Source organism: Citrus clementina, unplaced genomic scaffold (assembly GCF_000493195.1).
Source record: "Citrus clementina cultivar Clemenules unplaced genomic scaffold, Citrus_clementina_v1.0 scaffold_7, whole genome shotgun sequence".
Taxonomy (NCBI): domain Eukaryota; kingdom Viridiplantae; phylum Streptophyta; class Magnoliopsida; order Sapindales; family Rutaceae; genus Citrus; species Citrus x clementina.
The window spans coordinates 6,106,329-6,125,008 of NW_006262075.1; the positions used below are offsets into that span (position 1 = coordinate 6,106,329).

Sequence of the window (18,680 nt, forward strand, 5' to 3'; positions counted from 1 at the left end):
GTTTGTTCTTTTTAGACAAGTTGAGAATAATTGGAAGCGCTTAACTTACTAATTTTGTTTGGGTATCCGTTGCTGTATCATTTTATGAAAAGGAAGCCAACACTAACGAAATAATGGATCCTCACTATAATTGTCTGCGGACATATTTTCTAAACTTATTTTCATCGAATAGTACATGTAAAAAATTTCTTTTATTGGCAATTTTACTAACAATAAAATTTACGTTGGATGAACTGTATAGTTTGAATGAGTCACCTCGTTATCTAATTTACTCAGTCTTTAACAAAATCTCCAACGTGGTTTTATCATTCATGCAGCTTAATTTATCACTAATTACATGATTATGGAAGATTTTCATTTTAATTAGTTCATGAATTGTCTCTGATATTATATAGAAATTTATGAACTTAACTTTTACTCAAAATTTTGCTCATATATAGCTAAAGATTGTGCCAAGCTTATATGCTTGAAGAGACTATAAAATATTTTTTAACACCTCCATTATGCGCGGGTCAACACTTTTATCTAAATTTTATCACGTGAAAGAGGGTGTGTGACACGACCCGCCCCGACTTATATGTCGGATCTGAGGCGAATCATGCGAACTAATAGGTAAAACTTTTGACACAAATTTAATTCGTGAAAAAATATATAAAAATGGTCTATGATATAAGCACATAACAACTTATGTGTCTTAAAAAATATACATTCAAAATTTAAACAGTTTATGTCTTACTATACATACTTACACACACACACACACACACACACACACACACACACACACACATATATATATATAAGCAACATAAACGTGCTCAAAATACAAGTTATTCAGTAATGGGTCTCGTGGCCCAACCTTAATTGACTAGAACTGATTTGCACGAAATCCTGCAGAATCATGGGAGAAAAAGGAATAAATAGAAAAATAATGAGCTTGCAACTCAGTGAGTGGATATAATTTATATATAGAAAAATTAAGTAGTATACTAGGGTATGTACATAATAATATGACATAACTCCACACTGAATGTAATACATCAGCAAACATGGAATTCATATATACATACATGTCAAAACTGCACCAAACAGTACCCAGGAGAAATAACTCTCAATACTCGTCGGGATCATTATCGTACGAGTAGAGCAGAGAAAAAATCTCTCAATACGTGGCAAAATTTAACTACATCGCACGGTAAAGTAACCTAACTTTCAATATGCATGCGCAGAGCTTATGAGAAAGGGTACATATATGATGACTGGCAAACACAGCTCATGACTCAATCAAACATATAATATGCGTACATGTAATTGTAACATGATATTAAATCATAATATTGAACATTAATGATTCATAAAATACATAATAGTAATAATAATATCCACTCACATATCCTATTTCACTCCGGGATTCGTTGGGGTTCTTGTGGGTTCTTCAATTCTCGAGTTCCTCCTAAAATACAAAATTCAAAAATTAACTATTAGAACTAATATAAAAACTTATACATATCATGTAAATTGTAACATAATTGCTCAAACTTTATAAATTTATTACCTATTAGTTTATTGGATATTAATCTAATTGTCCAATTATATTTCCTGTAACTTTTCCTTTCAATTTCTCTTTTTAACTTATTTCCCTCTCTTGGGCTCCTAATTCTTTTTCCCCTTTTCTCTTCTTTTTTCCCTTTTTCCTTACTCTCGGCTTCCCTCTTTTCTTTTATTTCTTTTCTTTTCTCTTCTCCTTTTCTCTCGGTTTTTCTTCTTTTTTTCTTCTCTGTCTCACTTCGAAAGTGGATGCAAAATATATAATCGCAGTAGTGTCTTTAATATCGTAAAATTGATTCGATAAGTGTTCACTGTGAAGTAGCTTCTATTTCTAGAGCAAGGTGGCGAACACCAGAAGGGGATAGTTTAGTTCTCCTTGAAGGTGGTGTGCTCCAAAACTGAAATAGAAGTTAGTGCACCAGATGCCAACATTATTTTACATGTCATTTACAGAAGGGTTAAGAGCGACTTGATTAAGGGCAATGCAGCTTTGGAAATTGAGTATTGCTGCAGCCACAGACAGTGCTCAAGCCTGTGTACAAATCATTTACAGTACTTGGATTTTACGACTAGCTGGTGGAAGCTGGTCTATATTTAAAAGAACACACCGAGTGGCATTATACGTTTCATTGTTGTTATAGAACTTTGTGAAAAATATATGATTTGGAATATAAGAAGAATTCTATCTCTTTGCCTTTATGTTTAAATCACTTGATGTTGCAAGTCAAGAGCATCCGTTCAGCAGGATTTGTGCATTTTACTTGTGTCTTCATAAAATATTACTATTAATATTATATTTATTGTCAAAAACATAATTTTTTAATTTATGCAGTCAGAAGAGACCAAGGGATGGCTCTTAACTTTTTCAACCGCTTCCAACCCGGCCCCTAAATTCGTCTTCCAAATCGTTTGCAGTTTCAAGATTTTCCAAATCCCTTTCTTCTTCAAGGTTTTGAGTATTATGTTGTAATAGATTTTGAAGCGACGTGCGACAAAGAAAGAAATCTTCATCCACAGGGCATAATTGAATTTCCATCCGTGGTGGTGAGTGGTGTAACCGGAGATATTATAGCATGTTTTCAAACTTATGTGCGGCCAACTTTTGATCCCTTATTGACTGATTTTTGCAAAGAATTGACAGGAATTCAACAGCACCAAGTTGACAATGGCGTTACTCTCGGGGAGGCTTTATATTTTCACGACAAATGGCTTTTGCAAATGGGTTTAAGCAACACCAACTTTTCTGTGGTGGCATGGTCAGATTGGGACTGTCAGGTAATGCTGGAATCCGAATGCCGAATCAAGAAGATTCAAAAGCCTGCGTATTTCAACCGTTGGATCAACTTGAGGGTTCCAATCAGCAAGGTTTTTGCCGACATGAGGTGAAATTTGAAAGAGGCTGTTGAGCTTGTTTGGCACGGCCGTGCTCACTGGGGCCTTGATGACTCCATAAACATGGCAAGATTTCTTGCAGTCATCATGCAGAGGGGATTTAAATTCTCAATTACTAAATCTTTGACGCCGCCGCAAGCAATTACTCAGGATTCTCCGATTACGTCGAATCGTCATCATCAGTTTCTTGTGCTGCAGCGTATGTGCACTTTTCAGCATACTTCTCGTAATCCAGCAGAAGTTGAAGAATTTCGGTGTTGCTTCTGTGGAGCTAAAAGCTTCAAGAAGATAATTCGAAAGCCAGGACCAAAGTGTGGAAGCTTCTTTTTCGGATGTGGGAACTTGACGCCTAACAAGGGTGCTAGCTGCAATTATTTTCATTCGGCCACCGCTTGATTATATAATTTACTCAATTTTCAGTTTTGTTTAATGCCTATAATTAATTAATTAATTAAGGTTGGGATGTTAATTCTTCAATTACTTAGTGTCAATCAAGACTCTCTCTCGTATTGAGGTGTATTTAATTTATGCAATCTTTCTTTCATTTTCTGTTTAAACTTCAGAAGCATGCATGTATGCTTTCTACAACTTGATAATTTTGGAGAGAATATATATTTTGACTGATTATTTAACTTCCACTATTGACTTTGAGAGAGACTAGACCAATAAGACCTTAAATAAAAATAAATAAAGTTAAAAGTGAATTTTTCTAACTTACCCTAAATTTTTTTCACGTGCTTTAACCATTTCATTTTATATATGAAGAAAGTCACATTGTTAATTATACCATTAATTTCTGAACAAAAATGTACCTATTTTTTGGTGTCTCCTTTTCAAATCATAAGGTACAACCACACAACTAGTTATTGCAAAAACGAATAATAAAAGACACTTCCGATGTTATTTAGTAATGAGAAGCTAGTAGTACAACTTTATTCAATTGATGATACATATTACTTTCATTGGCAATTTGCTGAATATCCAGGACCTCCAAAATAAAAGAAGACACCAAACTTGTTATCTTTTCCTGTACGTAAATCGTAGCAGGGGGGTCTTGTCACAAAAGGTTCAAGATTTTCAGGATCTTTGACATTGTTACCTTCATCAAAGTATCCAAGTTTTGTGAAAAAACTAGCTTTCCCGTAGGCTTCATTAGGAAAATGGCCACTTCCCATTTGAGTTGAAGTGTGATGACCATTAGGTTGGTTATTGACTATCTCTCCTCCCCAAGATATAGCATCAGAAGTGCCGGCTAAATGTGTAAAGATGGAGCTTGGCCAATACCCTACTAACTGGTCTTGCACTTGCAGCCACCAATTTCCATCATTATTATTGAACTGATCAAAGAAGAAAAACAAAATCAATGCAGTCAGTCTCTCCCTAATGGTATTGGGGTTTAATTTAATCCACAGTTAACATTCCTTTTTGCGTTGTCCTAGTAAAATTAACAGACATGAGAATGAGAATAACTGTTACTACGTGCCTTATGTATGACAATGGATATGTCACGTTGCTCCCCACCATACTTCGAAACAGGTTCTATAGACCCACCGAGGGCTATATTTTTGTTTGTTTGCACAAAACCAGGGCAATCAAGATTGTAGCAACCTGTGCTTTGGTAGCCATCACTCTAACAACCATAAGAAAACGTGTTAGCAAAAATTTATAAGCAATTAATCTAGTCATATTCTCTCCCCCCCTCTCTCTCTCTCTCTATATACACACACACACACACACACACACGCGCGCGTAGTAATTTAAGAAAATTTTCAATTTTTAATATGGAACTGAGGAATGATCATATCTACTTACAGTCCAATATATGAACAATCTTGTTTTCTTCTCGCCATTGTTAACCTGGAATCATGAATGATTTCCTTAGTAAACATTCAGACACTACTTGAATTTTTGGTCAATTCATATTTAGTTTTAACTATTAAAATCGTATGAAGTTTGAACTCCGCTTTCACTAGGAAATTTAATTAATAATTCCACACGTGCTATAAATATGCAATCTGTATACATGTTTCATTGGCTGAAGCTTAATTACCGTCCATCCAGCCTCTAAAGAATTCAACTCATTTCCATCGCCGGCCAAAACCCAAATTTGAGCGATGCTGAGTTCTCCGAAATTTGTTAGAGGGTTCCAAACGTTGATTGTAGCACGAGCACCATAGTAATTCCCATCAACTGCAGAAACTTGTGCATACTGATAATCATATATGTTTTTAGTATTTTTTTTCATACAAAAGGAAGATGAAATTATTAGAAACAATTAAAAGATCTTAAAAGTATAATTAAGTGAAAAATCATTATAATTAAAGTTAAATTTTGACCTCATGATTAGAGGGATTATTGACATCGTTTAGTTGTGCTACTTTCTTGTGCAAAAATGCTGGGTAGCTGCGTCGACTATGATTAAAATTCTGTGTTCTTCTCAGTAGTGGGACAGTTCCTTCGGGGCATTCGCCATTCTTATGCCAACTTTGAAAGAGCATATTCGGATTGTTTTCTGCTTCATCGATTCCTCTTGATTGTGCATGGGGTTTTATCTATGAATTTAAAAGACAAACTTTTATTTTTCGAACCATTTAATTAGAAATCTTTAATGCAAATTTTATGTACTAACCTGTACGGTGTGATTTTTCAGCAGTGGGTGATTAAAAGCAGGTTGTTTTCTTATGTCCACACAGTCAATCACATCACCATCTTCACTCTGCAAAAATATAACTCAATTTGAGCTTTGAAAATTTATAACCTTAAACAAAAATTGAAAAAAAAAAGAATGTTAATAACCTCAATGGTTTTGACTGTTCCCTCGTGCATGGGCAACTCTCTTTTTTTCATGAATTGATCAACTCCTCTTCCATCAACAAATGTTATCAACGTGTGAGAAAGCAGTATTAAGAAAAATTTGTAGTCTCCAAGTTTGATACTCTTATCATTCCAATCAGCCATGTTGAACTTCAATTTTTTTTGCGAACTTAATTTTCTTGTGATAAAATTGGGCCATTGGGCGTTACTATTTATTCACCAATCGGTTTTGTTTGTTCTTTATAGATAAGTTAAGAATAATTGGAAGTGCTTAACTTACTAATTATGCTTGGATGTCCGTCGCTGTATCATTTTATAAAAAGGAAACCAACACTAACAAAATAATGGATCCTCACTGTAAATGTATGTAGACATTCTAAACTTATTTTCATCCAATGGCTCGTGTAAAAATTTTCTTTTATTGGTAATTTTACTAACAATAAAATTTACGTTGGATGAACTGTATAGTTTGAATGCGTCACCTTGTTATCTAATTTGCTCGGCCTTTAACAAAATCTCCAATGTGGTTTCATCATTCATCCATCTTAATTTATCACTAATGACATGGTTATGGAAGGTTTCTATTTTAATTAACTCATGAATTGGCTCTAGTATTATATAGAAATTTATGAACTCAACTTTTACTCAAAAGTTTGCTCATATATAGCTAAAGATTGTGCCAAGCTTAAATAATTGAAGAGACTATAAAAATGTTTCTTTTACACCTCCATTAAGTGTAGGTCGACAATTTTACCTAAATTTTATCACGTGAAAGAGGGTGTGTTTGCCTCACTTGAGCATTAGTCATTTAGTTGACTTTGATACTCTATATATAGTAATGCTCATCATTACTTGGTTTTAATGCTACCCCATGAGTTTAAAACTTGTATTAAAATATAGATCGTCATTACTAGAATCCAAGTAAGAGACAATTATGAACCCCCCCCCCCCCCCCCCCCACCCGCGCGGCCGGGGCGGGGCGCGGGGGCGGCGAGAAAACGATTGTGAACTTGGACATATGGAGCTTAGAGCATTTAGTGCGTAATCACAAGATATTATTGGGTGGAAGATGCCTAGTGAGATCAATTTAGCAGCGTGCAAGAATCTCAAATCCTTCTACCATTCTCTATGGCTTTCAATTCCATAATTATGTATGAGTGGCTCTGCAACCAAATTTATCAATTTCAGTTCCTTGATCATTTAAGTTGATGGTCTTTTGGAGACTTGACGAGCATTAATATTTCGAGTCCTAGTCTTAAGAGATTGCAAATCTCTAATTCTGTAAGATTGGTTGAAGTGAAGATGGAGACCCCTAAATTAAGCTTATACAGAAATCAATAAGGTGATGTAGTATCCTTTTCTTTTGATGCTTCGACTTTTTTGGAAACTGATCATGTTTTCTCTCCAACACTCAAATTGGTACGTTATAAGCGTTAAACTTCTTGCAAAGTCCCATCAGTTTTCCGAAGTGTTGAGCCTGCGATGTGCCTCTGGAGAGGTATAGTAGTACTACTTCCCAGGATCCTCCATCAAACCATCCCCGGCTCAAAATACAGCCGACCAAGGTCATCAACGACATCCCCCGGCTTTCCCTTACCAACAACATGCATTAAACCATTTGAAACAGCCTTTACTTTATCATGGCAGACCAGGTGTCATATGACTGATGGAAAATTATCAAGAATCATGCATTGTGAATTAACTTACCTGTTCAATTCTACCTTTTCGCAAGATGAGTTCCTGTTAGATATACAAGCATATAAGAAAGAGTAATTTGATGCAAATGACAAACAGTCAACAGTAAGGGGCCTAGAATTATAACAGTGTACGGTAAAATTTTTACCACAGCACCAACGACCAATACATACAAGTCTGCAGGTGCTGCATTCTGCAAAATTACATCTCCTTTGGGAGGAAAATATTCCACCTCCATTCTGTCACCTTCAAAATCCAAGAAAACCAAATATGAAGGCACAATTGGAAAAGCAGGTCATTTACCACTCCACGGAAGAAGTAACTTGATCAACCAGTTGAAAAAAATAGGAAGTATGAAATGCTTAATTTATTCTTTGCCTTAGGAAGTGACTCAATGGTCTCTTGTTGCCGCAGTTCTTCTAAATCAGTTACGTGCCTCAAACACAAATGAGCGAGTTTCTGATCTTGCAACTGTACTGAGAGTTGGTTCTTTATTATAAAACTTGTGTAGTGTCCCTCTAAAATAAACCCGAATTAAAGATCAATACTCAAACTAGAACCAGAAGCACAACAGTTACAAAAATACGGTCACGTAATTAAGGATAGATTCTCAACTTCACAAGTATTTCCTTGTGCGAGTGGTGCCATGAGCAGCAAGATTGTTCATACTTCCAAATTCATAAAAAGTACACCAATTTCAGAACTGATAACACAGAGAAATCAACATGAAATAGCTGGAAAATAATGGATAATTGGATATTTTAGCACCGCATCAGACTTGACTTCTGCCTTTACTCCAACGTAGCATAATGCTACTGCATTTAAAATTCCTTCCCTTAATGAATGCCCACAAGAAGAAGAAACGTAAAAATTATTGCTTAGCTCAAATTTAGATGCCAGTATCCAAATTAGCGGCTTATTTAATTTCCTTGCATATTCGGCATCATAGAATGATTTATTTGCTAATTAGACCGAATCAATCGAATTTCCAATTTTCAAATACTGTGTTCTCTGCATGAATGAAGCTACAATTCAAAGAAATATAATCATGTAGCTGGAAATCACCCATCCAGAAGTACAAATTAAAGATTACTGTCAGTTGGACCACGAATAGCTTGGGTCCCCTGCCAACCTAGTAGGAGTGCAGCAGCTAGCTTGGAATTGCAGCTTAAGGTCAAGAAAGTTCAAGTAGGCATACACATTCGATATGAGGAGTGTGAGGGAACATATCTACTGGTTGTAAACTTTTTAGTTTATAACATCCCTTTATGTTTTGATCTCCCTGCACGAGAAATTTCAAGAGTTAAGACCACAGCAAGTTAAAGAAAAAGTAGATTTAGTATAACCACTATACCCACCACACCATGACAAAGGTAATCAAGGTCACGTGCACACGTGGCCGGATTGCACGATACATAAACAATGCGTGGTGCCTTCAGCTTTAGTAGGAACTTGATCAATTTCATATGCATACCAGGGCGGTTTGGATCTGCAGAATTTGCCATATTAAAAAAATAAATTAAAAAAAACCCTTACTTCCAGATAATTTTTTATGCAACTATTGAATGGTGAAAGCGAATTCTTATCAGTTCACTTACTTTTAAAATAATAAATCACAATTCCCTGGCTTACTGTAATACAGTCTTGTACTATTGTGATTCAATTAGAATTTGCTCATCAGTCATCAACCACAAACCAAATCATGCCTCAAGTCAATTGCTGCCAATTCAGGTCTGAAAACCTAAAATTTGAAATTATCTTCCTCGTATATCTAAATGTCATCCCAGCCCTCCCCCCACCCCGACTCCACCAAGAACTCAAGCAATTGTCAACTATCCAGTCTATCATTAGAACAGCTTAAAATGCGCTGTAGCATGACAATTAACTTTTCTAGACGAAACGATGAATTCAGTGAAGAAGAAACCTAGCAAGAAGAATACCTGAAATGACAATGTCTGGTTTTGGAAAAGCATTGCCAAAATCTCCACCAATTTTGTTGAGATCCCCTTGAACAAAAGTAGCATTAGAAATATTGTTCAACTTTGCATTTCTACAAGCATCTGATATAGCTTGAGGAACTACTTCATATCCATAAACATGTTTAACCCTGACAGTATGGAATGCAAAGGGAAACTATGATATTAGGTCATATATGGTTAAAAACCAAGTAAACAGAAAATTGATGATACTCAACAATTAAATCTAATGAAGCAAGGAGATATACCATCTTGCAAGTGTTAAACCAATGGTACCGGTTCCACAAAATAGGTCAAGCACAATCTCGGAGCCATCATCTCTGAGACCAGCACAATCTTCAATGAGTTTATAAAGAACCTCTGCCTAAAACAGTGTAGATCTTTGCATTTACTGTTATGGGAACTACCCATGAAGCCAAATGAAAAGCTGAAGCAAGAGATCAAGGAACAAAGAACGGGAGCAAGTATCTGCTGGCATACCTGGTGAGTATTTGTCTGGAAGAAAGAGTTGGCCGAAATTTGAAACGTAAGCCCTCTTAATGTCTCGGTGATGTTAGATTTCCCATACAGAGTGTACTCCTCCTCCCCGACAGATGTGTTACCGACAGAAGTATTTACATTATTCATAATGCTCACCTATCATTCATCAGAAATCTATGTTACTATAACTATGTAATGCAAAAATAAACCAGTAATATACAGTCTTTACAGACTGAGATAAGAGGCTGTCAGGAGGAAGCCAAAGGATTTTTCACTTACACATCTATGTTAAAGAGGCTCAAATCAGGGGTGAAAGCTGAAAACTTTGCTTACAGGGGCCGAAGTGAATAATATATATATAGTTTAGAGATTATTTTTTAATTCCTATTATAATTTAGGGGATATCATGTATATTTAAAAAAAAAATTGAAATTTTACAGAGACTATGGCCCACTCTAGTCTCCACGAAGATCCGCCCCTGGCTCAAATTGATATGAGACAATCTATATGGATAATTTATAGAACATTTAGACTCATATGAAGTTTAAGAGAGTCACCATATATTAATGGCTTTGGGTTTGCCAGATATCTAACTGCAGGAAGTAGGTTCTAGAAAAATTAGAGTTGGGTTTTACATAGAAAAGATAGATAAGAACACGTATGCACACCTAAAAGATATGCATCTTTAGTCAGGACAGAGAGAAATTTTCATTGCAGATAAGGAGTATACAGAGCTAGGAAAGTACAAGACCTTTTCATTTGCACGATGTCCACAGTGGCAGATAAGACAGAAGTGAGAAAGGATTGTACAGTGCAATTGATTCAAGTTTTAAATTCTCATAACGGGTCAGACCAATCAAATGGAATCAACATAAGAACCAAAAGTAGGTTAAATGATACAAAGAGATTATTTGATAATTGCAACCCTGAAGACAGAATATATGAGCCGACAAAAAGATCCCTCTTCATATATACAGTAACATTTCATGTTATCCTAAAGCAGTTAAAAAAATTTGCTATCAAATGCACTCTATGATCCTTTCCCACTTCTGGCTAAAGAATTTGCTATCGCATGCACTGTATGATCCTTTCCCACTTCTGGCTAATCTGCCATATAGGATAGTGTGCAAATAAAAGCATTTGACAATAGCCACTCAACAATTTGACTAACTGTATCAAGTAAAACCACAAAATCTATATTGACATAAATGAAAATCTATATTGTCATAAATGATAATAGGAATTTCCATACAGACCACTAACCACTTCAGGCACAGATGAAATTTTCTCAACCAGTGGCTTCAGCAGCTCTGGCTTGTAAGATGAGGTTACAAAATTGACCATGAGTTCGGGTAGCCCAGTCTTCACATCACTGGAGCACAAATCATAAAACTATTAAATCACAGGAAAAGTTAGTTTACTGAATTCAATTTTTCCTCAACCCCAGTCTAGCCCCAATGTTCAAACATTATGGCATTGCATTATAGGAGAATGTCCACAAAATGTAAAATATAAGTAATATCACTGAGCAGTAGTGACTTCCTTATCAAAGAGTGAACATAAAAAGTTAAGAACAAAAGCAATCTTGTATGTTGATTATGAAGCCATCAATGATGATATGATTTATGGTAGAACTCAAAGTACCTTCCAGTTCTTAGCATTAGATGCTTGAGAAATCCAGAATGTGAGTGAACATCATAAGGAGATAGGCCTAATTGTGGGTCTCTCCAGTAATCTTGGACAGCCGCAAGAACCTATGTATTAAATGGAATACAAAGAGGCACAAATAAATTTCTCTTACACAAATCCATACATACTGCCAATAATAATCAACAACAAATAATGGCAAAAAGTTAGTTAAAGCTGCATTTCCAGTGTGTATGAACCCTTTTTTTCTCTTTTCTTTTCCCAATTCTGTTTCCAATAAATATCCACATCATTATGTGCCCAGTAACTCTACAATTCTGTGTGCTATAATTGAAGAGTTTTAGCATATAAAGCACAGGCAACTAGAGAACATGGAGTCACATTTTACACCTGGTTGTATCAAACTGAGATATAACACTACAATAAAATGGAAAAAATATCAATAGATTCATAAAGTGGCACTTGTTACAATGAGCATTGGGTGCTATACAACATTTAATATGTATAAATAAGGGATCGACAGTAAGTAAAATTAACAATGGAAGTCAACTGAAATAGGAAATGAATATTAATTTCTTTTTGCTAAGAAGTAATATCCAGTGTTCGCACATGAGAATATACAGAAATACTATCATAAAAATTAAAAACAAAGCTTACCAGATTGGCAGGCTCACTTTGCAACAAGCACTTGTCAATATTAAGAACCTTATCAAAAAATCCAGGAGCATGTAATCCCAGAGCATAATTCTCTATATGATCTCCTCTTTTAGGTAATGATTCTTTAGGAAACCATCTTTTAAGACCAAATGAGAATTCCATCTACAGAAACATGAATGTAGCTACTGAGAATTTCTGCTTTCATAATTGATTCAACTAATTTGTTTACATACATTTTTTCAGTAGAAAAAGAAAAATAGAAGTGATACCGTTTCAAAAGGTGAATCGTACGATCAATTAAACAATAATAAAAATATAAAAATACATCATGAAGCCATGCGCTCATTATAACATACCAGTGAATTGATCACTGAAACTGAAAAGGAGGCATGCATCTATCAGCTTATTTCTACTTTTTCTGTAGGTCAGATGCATCTTAACTATCTTTATTTTGTATCATGCACTGAATTTACATTAGAAGTAACAGTGGTAATGGCAGCATGTGAACACTTCAGCAGAAGCAGCATGAACAAATTTCTACATTCATCTGCAATTTGTATTTACATTTACTTTTTTAAAGCTTACATAATATTGTTACCCATTCACTGAAAAATTTCTATATTTATTTATTACATTATCTTGCATCTAGGTTATTTCCATGCAGGAAAAGATAGTCGATTGTTATCTCAGTAAAAGAGGCAAAAGCACTGTATTTAAAAGTTGATATACTGAATACCTTGAAGCTGAAGAAAACAAACAAAGAGGGATTGAAACCACTACAGTTATCACACTTGAGCAAGTCTGGCAAAGCTTTATTTTGCACACTAACCTTATTCCTATAATGAAATTGAATATCACAGGGAACAATGGGCTTCATGATGCCAGCAAATTCTGGATCTTTATCAGAAAATTTTCCAACATGTACCACCAGATCACGGACTTGTCCTTCCTTAGCTCTGAGTTGAGCCTCATAGGACAGGTTTTGTGTCTTACAACCTCCGCAATATGAGGCATACTCACAAGGAGCATCCACAGAATCCCAATGGGGAGATAATGTCTTCAACTTGGTCACCTGCAATTGCAACAAAATGAGTAAAAAGCAAAAAAATATTTTGAAAATTAATTAATTCTCTTTCTCATATATATATTTTTTTTCACCGAAATTTTAAAAAATCAAACAACCCCACAAACGATGCGACAGTTATACCAACCATGTGCACAAACTGAGCTCAAAATCATTTCAGTTCATCAAATAAACCTCAATGTAAGACAAATTTCACCACAGACAAAACAAAACCGAATACAATAATCAAAATTCAAACTACAAAAAACAACAAAGGTCGAGCTATAAAAGCAATAAATCGACTAACCTCAGCATAACTGCCTTTCTTGCGAGTGACTCGACCAATGAACTTCTCACCAGGGAGTACACGGTCACACAATACAACGAAGCCAGTGTCTGCCACCTTGCACACTCCTTTCCCTTTATATGCCAAACTCTCACAGACCAACTCCAGTTCTTGGCCTCTCTTGGGAAAATACGAACTGGCCCTGTTACTGTCAGATTTTTTATCATCATTACTACTGTTACAGTATATTTTTTGTTGGGTTTGTTGTTTTTGTTGCTGCTGTTGGTTTTCTTGTGGGTTTTGAGCGAAAGAGAGAGATGCAAGTGCGCTGCTAGAACTGGAGCGGAATTTTGGAAGCCACGATGGGCTTGAAATAGTCGTTGTTGTTGCTGTCAAATGTCTCAAACTGTGGCTTCGCATCATGTGTTCGCGTTCGTGTTTGCGTTTTGGTTATAGTGGGAGATGAAACAAAAAGGAATGGCCATAGACGATTAGAGTTATGACTGCATTTGGGATAGAGGGCAACTTGGGTGTTAAGCAGTTCTATGGAGGCTAATTCAGTAATTGAAAGAAGAGCATCAAATGGGCCAGCCCAATACTAAATGGCTGTCTTGTATTACTTACTTACTTGGGTCCGTGCTATATAAGGGTTTGTTTGGCGCCAGCATTGCATGGTATAAGATTACTTTAATAAATAAGTTTTTTTAAATTATGTTATAAAAAGAATAAAATGAAATTGTCAAATAGATAGAGGATATTTTAGATATTTTAATATTAAAAAAAAATTTCAACCTTTACTCCTAAAGTCCAAAATTTAAGATTTTGTTAATAGAGGCAAAATAGATTAATACTCTGTTTGGTACAGTTTTCAATAAAACTTATTTAAATAGAACTTTTATAAGTAAAGTTTTTACCCTAAAAAATTTTAGTTATTTGGTTGTCAAGAGCTTTTATTAAAATTATTAAATTACTTTAATAGATAAACTTTTTAAAGTTATGTTATAAAAAGAATAAAATGAGATTGTCAAATAAGTAGATGATATTTTAAATATTTTAATATTAAAAAAAATTCAACCTCTACTTACAAAAACTCAAAATTTAAGGTTTTATTAGTAGAGGTAAAATAAGTTAAATAACCTTTAAAAGCTCTACTTAAACTTAAAAAAAAAACAACAACAATAATAAAAAATTTGATAAGAGTTTATGTGATTAAATAAATACTTATAATCATTAGATAAGACATACCAAATAGGTACTAAATGGGCTTTAAAAGCTATACTAAAAAAACCACCAAGTAACAACAAAAATTTTGATAAAAATTTATAGGATTAAATAAATAAATACTTATAATTATTAAATAAGTCATACCAAATAGATACTAAAATAAAAATTGTGATGAATTCTAGTTTGGGTTTCCTATTGAATATGAGAGTATATCCTTTGATTTTTTATCCTCAACGAGTTCATGTTGGAATTTGATTGAATATTTACACTATGTACTTTTTTTTGCTGTATTTCATACAATTGCTGTATTTTATCTTATATGACATTGAATAAAAAGAAATCATATGAAAACAAATAAAAATAAAAATATATCAAGACAAAAAAACATCGAACGGACCTCATTTAAATCTCTCTTAGCCAATCTAAACCGTCGGATCTGCACACACATAAGTATAAATTAGATTCCGCTTCTCAAAAACCCTAACAAAGAACCAAAAAAGAAAAAAACCCGCAACCTGTCGCTGACGTTAACTCAGACGAAGAAGATCTGATTAAAGCAATCAATCATGGGTAATTTTCAATTTCGGACAATATGTTACCGAAATAGATTTCCAAATAATATTGTTATTTGGTCTATGATTCTGAATTTCTAAAATGGCCATGATATGTGTGCAGGTAAAGTACACGGATCGCTGGCACGTGCCGGAAAGGTGAGAGGGCAGACGCCGAAGGTCGCCAAGCAAGACAAGAAGAAGAGGCCCCGTGGACGCGCCTACAAGCGCATGCAGTACAATCGCCGCTTCGTCACTGCCGGTCAGTTGATCATTTCTCACCGTTTCTCTGGATTATTGAATATTTGGGTTTGCTTTTGTATTGTTTTTTCTGTTTGATTTTATTTTTATTACATGAATGATAAAATAAAATGCACTGGAAAATTATAATGGCCTAGTTTTAAGTTTTTGCAAAAGAAGCAATGCTTTGTAATGAAAAATGCCAATTGTATTTGTGTTTTATGCAAAGAAATATATTTTTGCTGCCTGATGATCTTATTTCAATGACCATTGAAATTTTTTTTTTTTAATTTTGCGTGTTGATCATGTGTCTATGGTTTATGTGTCTAATGGCCCAGTTTATGTGTTTTATTTTTATTTTTTTTTTCATGGACGGTAACTTAAGCAAACTGTAATTTAGGGAGATCCATTGTTTAATTGTATCTTTTGATATTGTCACTGGAATTTTGTAGCTTTATTGTCGTTAGCAATGGTTATAATATGTTGAATGATCTTAATGGGCTACTGTTGCTTTGGATACCCATCAGATCTTTGTGACCTATAAAAATGAAGTTAGTAGACTCTAGTCCACGTGTAGTTGGAAGAAATGAGAGAAGAGGAGAGGAGAGGAATGGAAAGGAGAGAGGCAGAGAAAAAATGAGTAAAAAAGATGGTCAATGTCTCCTTTGTGTATTTGTGTTGGGATATGCTTTGTTTTTATCTTGTACTTATTCATTCTCTGAAGTTTTAATGAGCATGTATAGGTAAAATTATGAGTAGAATTGTCTGACGAATGATTGCCGCACAGTGATATGTGTATATTGATCCCAGTAATAATGATTTTGACTAGAATGCCTGGATTGTGTTCTCTTGAGTTTGTTGGTGGCTTACTTGAATGATTTGACTCTTTATTTTGTTTGCACTTTCCAGTTGTTGGTTTTGGAAAGAAGCGTGGACCCAACTCTTCACAGAAGTAAACTCGAACTCAAGACAAGTTTTTGAATAAACTGTGGAGTCTCATGTGAAAAATGGATATTATTCTATTTAAATCAACTTCGCTGGCCTTAGTATTTCTTAGTAGTTTTTTTTTTTAAATTGTTAATTCAAGTTCTTTTTAGTTGAAGCAAATTTTGATCAGTTTAGGATTGAATTTAAGTTCTAGCTTATGCTGGTTTTCTCAGTCATTGTCATGGAAGAGGACATGAAGTATGTATTGATCGTTGACTGATTTTTAGCTGGGAAAATCAATTAGACTCTGGCTATTCAATTACTGCTGTGTCTCAATGTTTGTTGACATTTATTTCTTTTTCTTTTTTTTAAGGTACAATTATTACCTGTGTTTTCTATTTCTTATTTTTGATTTATGTGTGAATACCAATGCAAATTCTCGGTAGTGAGAGAAGCAGAAACTAATGCAAATTCCTCTTATATAGAGTCTTTTCACATAAGGAGCTCTCAATTGAAAGCGTTTGGACAAACCAATATTGGGTAAAAAAAAAAAGAAATTCCATGTGATACGCATGTTAGTTAATTATAATTTGAAGTTCTAATTTAATTCAGTTAATAGCAACCATTAAATTTTCATAAAAATGAAAATAATTAATTGGATAGAATTGTGACATTCTTATATTAAACTAAGGTTTGGTCGTTTGGAGAAACCTGGACAATCCGACGCATGGAATATAATGAGGGTATAATGTATGAAGTATTCGAAGGGTCAGACAACCTAAAGCTCGAAAAAGGAAAGAAATTCAAAAAAGAAAAGAATACTAATAATTAAAAGATTATATATATTAAGAAAAAGACAGGATCAGATCCTAGGTTTCTCTCCAAACTCCACTTGCAATAAAGACGCTAAACTTACGTGTATATATCTTCATTAAAACAGGAATTTCAAAACACCCCCATATTGAAAGAAACCCAAGGAAAAGCCTTACAAGCCTTTCCCTCTGTTTCTTCACAAAACATTAATTTTGTTCTTCACTCAATTAATGCTGGAGCAATTCGTGAATTAAGGCAAATGCACGAACCGATCTGCTCTCATTGTCTCAAACGTTTCTCCATTGATTCATCTTTTATATATCATTAATAACATACTTGGTAACGGCGACCTCATTCTTCTCATCTTCTTTCCCAGAATCATGTCACATACTGCACCACATTTTCCAAAGACAATAAGATGAAAAATTTGTTGACTGTATGAAGATCTTTCCTTTCTTTGCAAAATTCTTTTTTGACAAGTACCCATCATTTGGGAAAGGGACGTTTCTATAAGTTTATATGTGGTGATCTCTGATCTTGGTGAGATTTTGATGACACATTTTACACGATGATGGAAAATGATCCAATATCAAATACCCCTTTGGCTAAACTGAAGCTTGCTCTGCCATTGTCATTGTAAAATTGCTGGTTCAGAGTCTGGTTTGCCTTTAAGAGGATTACTGGATTCCATCTTGCAGAAGCTTCAATACCAAGGATCTGATTCTGACGAAACATTGAGGTTAAGATGCAAACAAGATTGGTGGTACCATCAGAGGAGGGGAAGGACCCTGCCTCTACTTTTAGAACAAACCAAAGGCCTTTATCACTCAAATTTATGCAAATTTTCTTGATGTTTTTGGTTGTGGGGCTTTGTTTTTCGATCATTGGTTTGTATACAACGAAATTTAATGCAGTCCGTAATATCATGCCCATTGCACCATCCATCATTAATGTTCGCTTGGAAGATGTAAGCGACATAAAAAGTTGGATTAAGCCTCCAACAAACCTGTTGCATAACATGAACGACACTGAATTGTTCTGGAGGGCTTCATTTGTTCCTCGAATAAAGAAGTATCCATTTAAGAGAGTACCCAAAATTGCCTTCATGTTCTTGACAAAGGGGCCATTGCCACTGGCACCTCTTTGGGAGAAATTCTTCAAGGGGCACGAAGGGCTCTACTCTATCTATGTTCATCCTCATCCGGCTTACAATGGCAAATTTTCACCTTCTTCAGTTTTCTATAGGAGACAAATTCCGAGTCAGGTATTAAACTACCATTCTTTATATAATTGTGGCATGACTTTATACAAATAGAGATTGTTAACTACAATTACAGGGGTCTCTTTATATTGAACTTATTGTTTTT

At 34.7% G+C, this 18,680-nt stretch overlaps 4 protein-coding genes and 1 pseudogene across 7 annotated transcripts in view; 3 read left to right on the forward strand and 2 right to left on the reverse strand.

Annotated features, from left to right (window-relative positions):
* Window positions 1-2,030: 2,030 nt before the first annotated feature.
* LOC18037665 lies at window positions 2,031-3,336 on the forward strand (annotated as a pseudogene).
* A 563-nt stretch (window positions 3,337-3,899) lies between these two features.
* Window positions 3,900-7,687, reverse strand: LOC18036292. Its single transcript, XM_024180453.1, has 7 exons — window positions 7,598-7,687; window positions 7,462-7,494; window positions 7,290-7,346; window positions 5,570-5,656; window positions 4,991-5,149; window positions 4,394-4,570; window positions 3,900-4,277 (listed from the first exon to the last, which is right to left on the reverse strand). The coding sequence occupies exons 1-7, from the start codon at window positions 7,685-7,687 to the stop codon at window positions 3,900-3,902; spliced, it is 981 nt and encodes a 326-aa protein (XP_024036221.1).
* Window positions 7,688-8,326: 639 nt separating this feature from the next.
* Window positions 8,327-14,049, reverse strand: LOC18036212 (uncharacterized RNA methyltransferase BT_0643). Of its 4 annotated transcripts, none has more exons than XM_006426398.2 (10): window positions 13,580-14,049; window positions 13,039-13,281; window positions 12,210-12,371; window positions 11,550-11,659; window positions 11,169-11,277; window positions 9,906-10,061; window positions 9,674-9,789; window positions 9,390-9,556; window positions 8,808-8,938; window positions 8,327-8,731 (listed from the first exon to the last, which is right to left on the reverse strand). In XM_006426398.2, the coding sequence occupies exons 1-10, from the start codon at window positions 13,979-13,981 to the stop codon at window positions 8,624-8,626; spliced, it is 1,704 nt and encodes a 567-aa protein (XP_006426461.1). In that variant the 5' UTR covers window positions 13,982-14,049; the 3' UTR covers window positions 8,327-8,623. The 4 variants fall into 4 exon arrangements, 3 of the variants coding, with proteins under 3 accessions (XP_006426461.1, XP_006426460.1, XP_024037137.1); XM_006426397.2 differs by having other exon boundaries at window positions 8,647-8,731; window positions 9,390-9,455; XR_002904710.1 differs by lacking the exon at window positions 8,327-8,731 and adding an exon at window positions 9,048-9,190 and having other exon boundaries at window positions 8,848-8,938; window positions 9,390-9,455.
* A 1,196-nt stretch (window positions 14,050-15,245) lies between these two features.
* On the forward strand, window positions 15,246-16,822 carry LOC18037549 (40S ribosomal protein S30). Its single transcript, XM_024180645.1, has 3 exons — window positions 15,246-15,352; window positions 15,458-15,595; window positions 16,483-16,822. The coding sequence occupies exons 1-3, from the start codon at window positions 15,349-15,351 to the stop codon at window positions 16,527-16,529; spliced, it is 189 nt and encodes a 62-aa protein (XP_024036413.1). The 5' UTR covers window positions 15,246-15,348; the 3' UTR covers window positions 16,530-16,822.
* Window positions 16,823-18,003: 1,181 nt separating this feature from the next.
* The window catches only part of LOC18037698, a 2,687-nt gene continuing 2,010 nt past the window's right edge, over window positions 18,004-18,680 (forward strand). Inside the window, exon 1 of the mRNA XM_006426400.2 lies at window positions 18,004-18,577. Coding sequence (XP_006426463.2) covers window positions 18,059-18,577 — 519 coding nt within the window. The 5' untranslated portion in view covers window positions 18,004-18,058. The remainder of the gene's footprint in view (window positions 18,578-18,680) is intronic.

Excerpts from the sequence above, each read along its gene's own strand:
- LOC18036292 (XM_024180453.1), bottom strand. The coding sequence starts at position 7,687 with ATGGAGGTGGAATATTTTCCTCCCAAAGGAGATGTAATTTTGCAGAAT. Across the intron at positions 5,150-5,569 it reads TGAAAAATCACACCGTACAG|TATGCACAAGTTTCTGCAGT; the intron begins GTTAGTACATAA and ends TATGATTATCAG. Across the intron at positions 4,278-4,393 it reads ACAGTTATTCTCATTCTCAT|TTCAATAATAATGATGGAAA; the intron begins GTCTGTTAATTT and ends TTCTTTGATCAG.
- LOC18036212 (XM_006426398.2), bottom strand. The coding sequence starts at position 13,981 with ATGATGCGAAGCCACAGTTTGAGACATTTGACAGCAACAACAACGACT. Across the intron at positions 9,790-9,905 it reads TCCAGACAAATACTCACCAG|GCAGAGGTTCTTTATAAACT; the intron begins GTATGCCAGCAG and ends ACACTGTTTTAG. Across the intron at positions 8,939-9,389 it reads ACCAGACATTGTCATTTCAG|ATCCAAACCGCCCTGGTATG; the intron begins GTATTCTTCTTG and ends CAAATTCTGCAG.
- LOC18037549 (XM_024180645.1), top strand. Across the intron at positions 15,596-16,482 it reads TCGCCGCTTCGTCACTGCCG|TTGTTGGTTTTGGAAAGAAG; the intron begins GTCAGTTGATCA and ends TGCACTTTCCAG.